The 9,893-nt window shown below is 45.8% G+C and overlaps 1 protein-coding gene across 3 annotated transcripts in view; it reads left to right on the top strand.

Annotated features, from left to right (window-relative positions):
* The first annotated feature begins 1,428 nt into the window (after positions 1-1,428).
* The window catches only part of GLP2R (glucagon like peptide 2 receptor), a 60,781-nt gene continuing 52,316 nt past the window's right edge, over positions 1,429-9,893 (top strand). For 2 of the 3 annotated variants that reach the window (XM_053570399.1, XM_053570400.1), the window contains exons 1-2: positions 1,833-2,094; positions 8,804-8,891. In XM_053570399.1, the coding sequence (XP_053426374.1) occupies positions 1,921-2,094; positions 8,804-8,891 (262 nt within the window). In that variant the 5' untranslated portion in view covers positions 1,833-1,920. Of the gene's footprint in view, positions 2,095-8,803; positions 8,892-9,893 lie in introns of all 3 variants that reach the window. The other variant, XM_053570398.1, reaches the window with a different exon arrangement.

The following is a 9,893-nucleotide window of genomic DNA, read 5'->3' as shown; positions in this document are numbered from 1 at the left end:
ATGCACCACAGGTGTGATCCCACAGATTCCCCTCCCTCTACCCACCCCCCCCTTTCCCACTTCCCCCTATTGTTAAGTTGTAGCTGCGTGTCGTGTGGGAAGAGGCATTACCGTGTTTTATCACTAGATGGCATCCAACCCACAGAAGGAGGAGGTCATACGTGGTGCCAAGGCTCATCCCTTCAGGAAAAAGATATATCTTCCAGAAAAGCTTCAAAGAGATGAGATAGAATATTCTTAGAAAGGAGACATTTTCCTTACCAGCATGCAACTTGAAAGATCATCTTTCAAGATCATCTTTAATGTGCAGTGACAGGACACTGTCACAGCCACATCCGAGGGGTGGGAGTCCCTTGGGCTGGGTCTCTTCTGGGTCACTTCATTCTGTTCTCTGCTGGCCTGAGAGATGACCACATTGATTCCAGATGTCACACCATCCTAAGAGTTTATTTTTGGGGGGGACTCTTTGTCAGATTGCACATTTTGCTGCTAAGGTTTAAAATCTTGCCATGCGGAGTTTTGAAAACTATTAAGTGAAGCTCACCTGTTTCCTCCACTGTTCTGGATTCACTCAGAGAAGTTGACTGAGACGAACTCCTGTGGTTTGCCTTGAGTGGAAACAACAACAAAATAAAAATAAGCAAAAACCTATTCTTTTTACCTCTTGCTGACCAGAAGTTTCATCCAATCAGGACGTCCTCTGACCTGGGCCTCCAGTTTGGGACACCAGGAGACGTTGGAAGCAGATGCTGGGAGTTGGCAGGACAGAGGTGGGGTGAGGCAGAGCCAAGCAGATCCTTCCTGACGCATGGTTATGAGCCTAAAAGAGAATAGGAACTCGCACAAAGAGGGCAGGGGTAAGGAATGGCACCTTCTTAAGTAGCTGCAGTCAGCTGACTCTGGTCAGAAGATCTGGGTATCCTGCAACTTGCCGTGTGGCCTTGGGCCAGCAACATAACCTCTCTGAACCTCAATGCCTCCCAGCTGTCAGATGGAGAATCAGTCATACCCTCATAGCGTTATTGTGGGGATGCATGGACAAGGTGGTGGATGAAAAGATTTTGTAACCCTAATTGTGGTGAGAATGTACTAATATGTTGGTTAGTAAGTGACAAATCAGGAAGTCCATAAAAAAGGATCATCTGCCAGGTGGGCTGAGTAATATGTGCTCAGAAGAGGTGGGCATTCAATAGGAAAAATGTTGGAGTTTCCAACACATTGTTTGCTATTGTGTAGACCCTGGGATTTTGCTTCAGGCCATGGGTTGGGAACTTCTCCCTCCTGGGCGAATCAACTGTCTCCCATAGTCTTGGCATAAACAGTGTTAGGAGGGCCTGGAGATCCTTAAGAAGCACAGGACATGAATGAAGGAGGGAGGGCAGGAAGATTCCTCTGGGCATCTGAAACACACAGCTTCTTGACTTACAGGCCTTTATGGACCTGCCTCAGCCTGGCCTGCACAAGCTTGATGCCTTAGAAAGAGATATCACCCATCAAAGAGACATTTGCCTCCGAACTGACTCAGAGCCCATCGTCCCCTGCCGGCTGTCCCTCTACAGCTCAAACCCGAGCCTGTCTCAGCCTGGCTTCGTGCACGGAGCACAGCCCATGGTGTGGAGCCCACTGACTGCCTTGCTCTCTCTCCTTGGCCTGCTGAGGAAATCCCAGGGCCTGCAGCTGACATGGGGAAGGTCTGGGAAAAATCTCCCTGCTTTTGGGGGGGCGGGGGCGGGGGATGAGCCTCTGCTGATGAGGACCTCTGGAGATTGGGTAGGTCGCTCTAGACCAGTTCAGACGCTCCTGGCGCAGCGTGGAGAGGATTTGTGCAAACATTTCTTCTCTGGACAAAGAGGAATGCAAGAGGCCGCCTATGGTAGATGGTGGACTGCTGGAGAGATGCGCCCGCACTTGTGAAAGTGCATGAGGATGAGGGAGCCAGAACTGAGCAGGGCGAGGCCTGGGAGGGGAGTGGGACCCCTGGCCGCGGGCCCTGAGCTGCCCATGGGCAGCCCTGCCCCCTCCCCTAGGAAGACCTTGCTCCGGACCCCTGGGAGGCCCTTCCTCACCCTGGTGCTGCTGGTTTCCATCAAGCAAGTAAGAGCAGTTCATTATTATTATTGCTAATGATGATGATTGTTAATATTATCAGTTGTGCATATTTTCTGATTATAGAAGCAACTTAGGCCTTTTGTTGGCAAGTTGGAAATAGAAAACAGTATTAAGGAGGTAACGATCAGCCACAATCCTAACATTCAGAAGTAATCACTGCTAATATTCTGGCACATTTTCACACATTTTTTAAAAAACAGCTGAAATCACGAAACATAACATTTCGTATCCCGGTTTCCCCTTTTGTGTAAAGCGTCTTCACGCGGCATGAACTCTATAAATAGTATTTCAGATTGCTGCATATATAGTCCTGTGTGCCTTCAGCATTCCCCCGGTTGGAGTATTTTGGTTGAACAAACAGTTGTCTTTCTTTTCCTTCTTTTTCTTGCTTTCCTTCTCTTTTTTCTTCCTTCTTATAAAAATATAGCACACTTGTTGTTTAAAAGAAAACCTATAAAATCCCAAAGAGTTAAAGCCAAACTACAAATCTCTGTCAATCTACCGGCTGGCGATCACGCTCATTCACATCTGGGGGCTGTACGTCCGGGCATTTTTCTATCATTTGTTTGCATGCAGTATTTTCAAACAAACATAGGAACATACTATAAATATTATTTTGTAATCTGCTTTTTTCCTAACAAAACACACTGATAGTACAGCGAAGATTTTTACCGAACACTTTCTATGATGTCGCGTGGGGTCTGTGCCAACTTCCCTTCCCTCCCATCCCCTATTATCTGTCTCTCTCTCTTTTTTTTCCTCTCGGCCACACTGTGGGGGAAGTTCTCTCGTTAAACTCATTTTATGGATGAGGCAACGAAGTCTCAGGGAGGATGAGTAACATCTTCCACGTCGGTCAATGTAGATCCACGCATGCCGCCTGAGGGTGTTGAGGACATATTAGAGTGTATTTCACTATCTTCTCTAGTCGGGCGTGCTGGTGGCTCACCGTATTCTTCTCCAAGGGGATTAGATCTCTGCCCCTTTCCGTTTCAAGGTTCCATTTTTATACTGGGCTCTGAAGGGAAGGAACCCCCATTCTACTCATCTGTGTAAAGAGAGCAGATTGGAGAAGGGCTCTCTTCCTCCTTTGTTTCGTGGCCAGGATTGGTTCCTGTCTGCAGTTTTGAAACTCTCAATTCCTCCTGCTCCCATGTGGGGAGGGCTCAGGTTCACTGTATTTTAGTGCTAGCCCACCAGACCAGAGAGGCAGAATTGTCCGCATCCACATTCTCCCAGAGGCTGCCTTTGAGCCCTCATGGAGGCCAATGTTGGCCTGATCAATGGTTTCGTGGAATTCTTGCCATGATGCCAGAACATTGATGACAGGCAGGTGGCCTCGGGCCTGCTTCTGGCCCCAGAACTTCAATCCATTAGTGGTGGGGCCCTTGGTGGGAGAGTTGATACAGAACCATTGTCCTTGCTTCAATTCTTTGGATTGTACCCAGGCAGCTGTGTAGTTCTGTTCACAGACATGCATGGATTGTCTAGCACATGTCAAGCCCTGCTGCAGTACTTGGCATGTTATTGTAAAATGCTTCCTCACACATCATCTTGTTAGTCCTCACACAAGCCTCTGAGAGTATTTTTAATGAACCCATTTTACAGATGGGAAAAGTAAGCCTCAGAGGAGTTAAATGACTGCTTTCGATTGCATAGCTCACGAGCGGTGGAGCCGTTGTGTCTACTGGAGACCTGTGTTCTCTCTTCTCTAGTGCTCTTGGGAGCCGCTGACATATGAATATTTATATGTTACTGCAGCCGACTCTGCAGAGCCTCAGGCCGGCTTACAGCACTGACAATGCCACACCTCAAACCTCTTCCCTCCAGTATTTTCATAGTCAATAATGTGCCCGCTGGCAGGGTCACCTCCCACCCTGTGCCACCCAGTTTCTGCTTTTAGAGCCTTTCACAGCAAGTGTCTGTTATCCATGTTTCTCCAGCTCAACCCTGTATTCCTTCTCCAGATGTTTATATGACAAGGCTTTGTGAAGACTTTCATGACGAATGTAGCTCGTAGATGCTTGCCTGGCATGGAATATAAATGACTGTGGTGTGTTTTCTGGCAGGAAGTCTTTATAACATTCACTTAATGAGAAGTTCTCAGGGATAGTTAACTGTTTCTAAATTCAAGTAGGGAATTAACGCTATCTCCCACCCTCCCCTATTCTTATTTACGTTAATCTAGCAGTTGCTTTGGCATCAAAAACCTTAAATTATCTAAAGCTCTTTGAGAAGTGAACTTGTGGCTCTTTTATACATTGCTGGTGAGAGTGTAAAATAGCTAATATTTTAAATTGCAACATTTTTTGGGGGGGGGGGGCGAGGATAGACAGTTTGGCACAGCTTGTACACAGTACCAAACTGTGCAGACAGTATCCCAGACCTTTAAAGCTATGTACACTCTGTGACCCAGAAATTCCAATTCAAAGAATTTTTTCTAAGAAAATAACGACGTGCTCTCCAATGCCTAACTAGGAGGATTTTTAATCACAGCACCATTGTATTAGCAAACATCCCAAACAAATTAGATGGTCAATGTTAGAGGGATTAAAAACTAAATTACGAAAATACTCTAAATTATGTCTTATTTTTTTCATAGAATATTATGAAGCTGTGAAAAGGGTGTTTTATTTTACTTGTTATTTATTTCTTAAAACGTAAATATATTCACAATATATCTTCTAGTGAAAAATAAAAGGTTGCAAAACAATATGATTTCCTTTCTGGTTAAGAGAAAAAAGAAAAGGAAAGGAAAAGTGGAGGGGGGAGCCCAGAAGTAGAGGGTCATTTCTGAGTAATGAGATTATAATTTCTTTTTTCTCTCCTGTTTGCTTATCTTTGATTTCTATTTTACCTACAATGAAGTTTATTCTTTGTTTGATAAGGAAGCATCGATTCATTTAAAGAGGTTCAGTAGAAGGTGGGGTTTTGTTTGTTTGTTTCTTTTTCTTAATCTCTTCCTGGCCAAGTTAGTCACTGATGCCGGGGCTTATGCAAGGGAGATGGGACTCAAGGCCAAACTGGACTTTTTCAATTAGAAAAACATGACCCATGTGTCTTCTTTCCTCATTACTTTGTCTGGGACTCTGGCTGTGGTTGAACTTGGATGTGCCTATTGTGTGTTTGATGTCATTAGGGCAAGGACCTGGGAATACAATCTGAGTTTTGTCTAGCTCCCTTAGACTGATCATACTCAGTACTTTTTAGTTTTAGTTTGTTTTTCTGCCTTTGACCATGGCTATTAGCCGTAGCAAAGAACAGGGGGGTGGGGGAATGTTAGTCCAGGCTCGGATTGTATTGCCTCTTCATTAATCAGGTCTCAGTGTAGTTCCTGAGGACAGAAATAGCACTTTATCCAAGAAAGGGCCTTACTTTGATTGCTTTGAGGATGCTGGAAGCTCGTTCTTTGATTTGCATCTGAGGGATTTGTAAAAATAATAGTCAGTGATGGTCCCATTAGGATGTTAATTTCTTTAAATAATATGTTAATAAACTCACATGTTGCCTCCTGGGCCATAATACATCAGAGCGAGATTTTATTAATAGAGATTTAAAACTCACCAGAAAGCGAAACTAAGGGATAAATGTCTATTATTATATATATCATCATTAATATTGTTTATTGGCTAATCCCATAGTTCCCAAACTGTGTGCTAAGGGCACAACTGGGAACTCACAGGGGTACTGTGAGAATATTTTAATTTTCCCAGGGAAGCCCAGTGATATATAACATTCGCCAGACACTGTGCAAGCTATTCATGGTTTCATTGTTAGACCACACTTCATTCCCTTTGAGGACGTGGCATCTTTGCAAAGCAGGTCCTGTGATAAAACGCAAGCATAGCTCAAAAATCACTGTGGAACAGGAAATGGAGGTGGTGGTGTCCAGCCTGATTCTGAAGCTTGAGAAGTTGTGCAATGCCCACCAGGCACCAAGATAAGACATAAATATTTATTAAGTTGTTTAAGCATACCTATTTCATAAATGAGACTCTAGATATGTCTTTTGATCTTGGAGTACTTTGAATAAATTACCCAAACAGTAAGTCTGGGAACATCTGGTCTAACAATGACCACGTTAGCACTTCTTCAAAAAGTTGGCTGTGTGATTTTCTGGAAAATAAGCAAAGGAACTACCGTCAGATCCCATCATTGATGCCATGGTGGTGGTGGTGGGGGGTGTGTGCTGGGCGGAGGAGGGAGAGGGTAGATTGGACTAATTACTCAGGAGGTGAAAACTGTCCACTCATTGATGGCTGCTTACAGATGGAATGGGGGGAAATTGGTATGTGTTTGTGTCAAATTAAAGTGCCTTAAGAGGGAGCATCTTCCCAACTTATGGTAGGCACCTCCATTCCCTATTGTTAACCCTGTCCTTCCAACATTCTTTGCAGTTATCTGCCTGGTTCGAGAAAGCATTTGAGTTTGTTGCCCTTTATGAGAGGAGACAAAACTTCAAAGCCAACTTATGAACTGGGAGATCTTAACACCAGGTCATTTATTTAACCCGTCTTGTGCACATTTTCCTGCCCTTCCCCCTACAACTGTGTCTTTGTTTCTTTAGCTGGAAAATGAAGAACAATGAGGGCAGTACCTCCCTCCTGTTCTTGGAGCAGACAAAAGACATAGCTGAGCTGTCCAGGACCTTGTGGGGTAGTGAGGGAGATGGACCAAGGGCCCAGGGATGACCTTGTAGCATGATGGGCTGGAGGAATCAGTTGTGCAGGGGGCTGGAGGGCACTGAGGAGGAGGGTGACTAGCTTGAGAGGTAGTCAAATATGGTCAGAGGTCACTAGGCTTGAGTTGGGCCTTGAGGGATGAATAGGAGTTAGCCAGATGAAAACGAGGGCAGAAGAGAGTGCCAATGGGAAATGCAAAGACAGGAAGTCACAAAGGAACTTAACCTGGGACAGGGAGGGCCGAGATGCTAAATCCTGAGTCAACAGGCCACAAGTAAAAGACTTAGGCAGGAAAGCCCTATACTCAGCTCTGTCCTGTGGTTCTGTCACTCTGAATCAGTGTGGAGGGTAGGCATGGCACACACAGGAGAGAAATTGGAGAGGTGGATTTGATGGGTCTAGTACCCGGTTGGATGTGAGGATGAAGGGGGGTGGGGGCGGGGAGAGGTAAGAATGACTCCCACTTCCCATTGTGACTGAGAAGATGATGCTAAGGCCATGCCAGGGAGGAGCTGTAGGGAAGTTGAAGATGACAAGCTAGAATGCCAGTTACTTTTTATGTCAGCTGATCATACAATTGCCTTATCTTCAGCAGCTTCTAAATCCTTTAGGGCAGGGACTGTGTCTTGCTCATCTTTGTACCCCTTTCAATTCCTCCTTAACCCACAGCCTGGTGCACAATAGGATGAAGATGGGTACATTGCACGATAGAAGACAATGTTCCTTTAAAAATCAAAATAAGTGGCAGAGGTACACAATCAGAGTTGTTAAGCAACCCAATTATCTGGAAAGCCTGAAAAGTATGTGCTGTATTTCCATGGTCCTATGGGACAGGGTACTCAATGTTAGAAAGAAAAAAAACCCCAAGGCCTCAGTTCAGCAACAGAGCCTCTGTCCCCTCGGTGTGTTTGATTATGAGCCCACAGGTTCGTTAGGCACCTGGACAGGGCCGAGCCCTGCAATCCTCCCAGGCCCTCTGCATGGCACTATTGCATCTCCTTATGGGACCCACAGAGTCTTAGGAGTATGCAGCTATTTGTGTGTGGTAGAGTATGGAAATTTATGATGAGAATATTGCATACCCTTGTCAGGTGTGGGGACCAGATGTCAGATCCCCGTGTTGCCAGGTTCTTGGTTCCCAGTACCAAAGAAGGGTCACGGATCAACAGAGTAAATGAGCAGAGCAAGCAGGTGCAGGCAGACAGAGTGCCAAAGTTTAATTAAAGCACAGTGCATTCCAGAGAAGGAATGGGCCAGCCCCAGAGAGTGGAGGAGACCCTGAGGTTAACCAGATCTTCCCTTTTTTGCTGATTCCCTAATTTTATGTTAAGTGGGAGGTGGAATATTTGTAGCTTTTCTTGGAAAAGGATGGGGAATGCCTGAAATTGCAAACCCTTCCCTTTTCCATAGTTGTAAGGCAATTTCTGGAGGTTGCCATGGTATTTGTAGGCTGTCAGGGCACTGGTGAGTGTGACTTTTACTATGTTAATGAGGGAAGGTCTTTTAGGGGAACTATTAACCTCAACTGCGAGCATGCTCAAAAGACCTTCTACGGAAGCCCTGATCATATCTCCATTTTGTGGATTTTCTACCTTTTTCTGACTAATCAGTCCTCGGAGACCTTCCACTGTAGACCAAATATCTGGTCAGTCCTTGGGGACCCCTTTGACATGTCATCTGTTCTTTCTTAGGAGCTCCCTCTGCTGATTTGCTCACCTAGTAGACAAATCATCTCCGGGCATCATCTGCCTCTCAATGACACCCTAGCCTCTGTTCCCCTTCCTCCATAGCCCTACCTAACACCCTTGAAATGTCAACTTCACTAAAGGTTCATATTTGTATTAAAACTAGTATGATTAGATTATGGAGTGACTATAAAATGCACATGTATTTTTAAGAGAACATAAGATGCCACTTCCGCGGGGAGGTTTGAGAATCACGGTGTGAAATGACAGCGAGGACACATCTGTGCTTGCAGCTACCTGGGGGTGACTATAGTTTTGTCTGTTCAGGTTTCAGGATCTCTTCTCGAGGAGACAACCCGTAAATGGGCTCTGTACAAACAGGAGTGTCTGCGAGACTTACTCAAGAAACCCTCTGGTAAGCAAATCTGTCTGTCATGTGTGGCTTCATAACAAATTGTCCCAAAGCTTAGTGGAGTTGAACAATAACAATCATTTATTATCTCTCAGAGCTTCTGTGGGCCAGGACTTCAGACAAGGCACATTGTGGATGGCTTGCTTCTGTTCTGCAGTGTCTGGAGTGTAGCTGGAGGCCTCCCTGGCTGGGGGCTGGAGTCTCTTGAAGGCTGGTTCATGCCCATGGCTGTTGGCTGGTGCTGGCTCTTAGAGTCAAGCTGGCGCTGGTGGCCAGAACACCTCCCCACGGCCTCTCTACATGGCCCTCATTCTCACACAGTGTGATGGCTGTGTCCCCAAGGGCTAGCCTTGTGAGAGGCCCAAATTGCTTTTGACGACCTGGCCTTTGAAGTCACACATTGTTTCTACCATGTTCAGTTGGGTCAGAGAGTTACAAAGGTGCTCCCAGGCTGAGGAGGAAGGAACACATGAGACGGGTGTATGTGGACACGGTTGTCTTTGAAGAAAGCCATCTGCCACAGCACACTCACCGCCTGACCACAGGACAAGAGTAACTGCTGTAGATGAACCTCGGGATCTATTAGGAGTGTGGGGGCCCCATCTCCCAGAGCATTAACTGACTCTGAGTAATGACATTTCTGCACTAAGTGCAGACAGAACATTCTAGCAAATATGCAATAGTTTGGTTAGTTCACAGTCTCGTCTGTACACATGCTGACTCTTTGGGCACATCCGCAAGTACCGTGCCCACCTTAAAGAGGAAGAAAGAAATGGTCTTGGCCTGTTGCCTCTGAGCACTGAGGACTATGGTGACAGCTGCCCCTCCTTCTTTCAGATCACTTCACTCAGGGGGCTGGTGGTGGACAGGACATGATGCACGCTCTGTCCCTTTCATGACCCCAAAGCAGCTCCAAGTTTCAAGCTATTCCCCGCTCCCTCCGAAGGCCCCTTTGGCCCAGGAAGGTGGCAATACAGGCTTGATATTAGCTACAAGAACCACCTC

Source organism: Nycticebus coucang, chromosome 18 (genome assembly GCF_027406575.1).
Source record: "Nycticebus coucang isolate mNycCou1 chromosome 18, mNycCou1.pri, whole genome shotgun sequence".
Lineage (NCBI taxonomy): Eukaryota > Metazoa > Chordata > Mammalia > Primates > Lorisidae > Nycticebus > Nycticebus coucang.
This window is presented reverse-complemented; position numbering and strand designations above follow the sequence as displayed.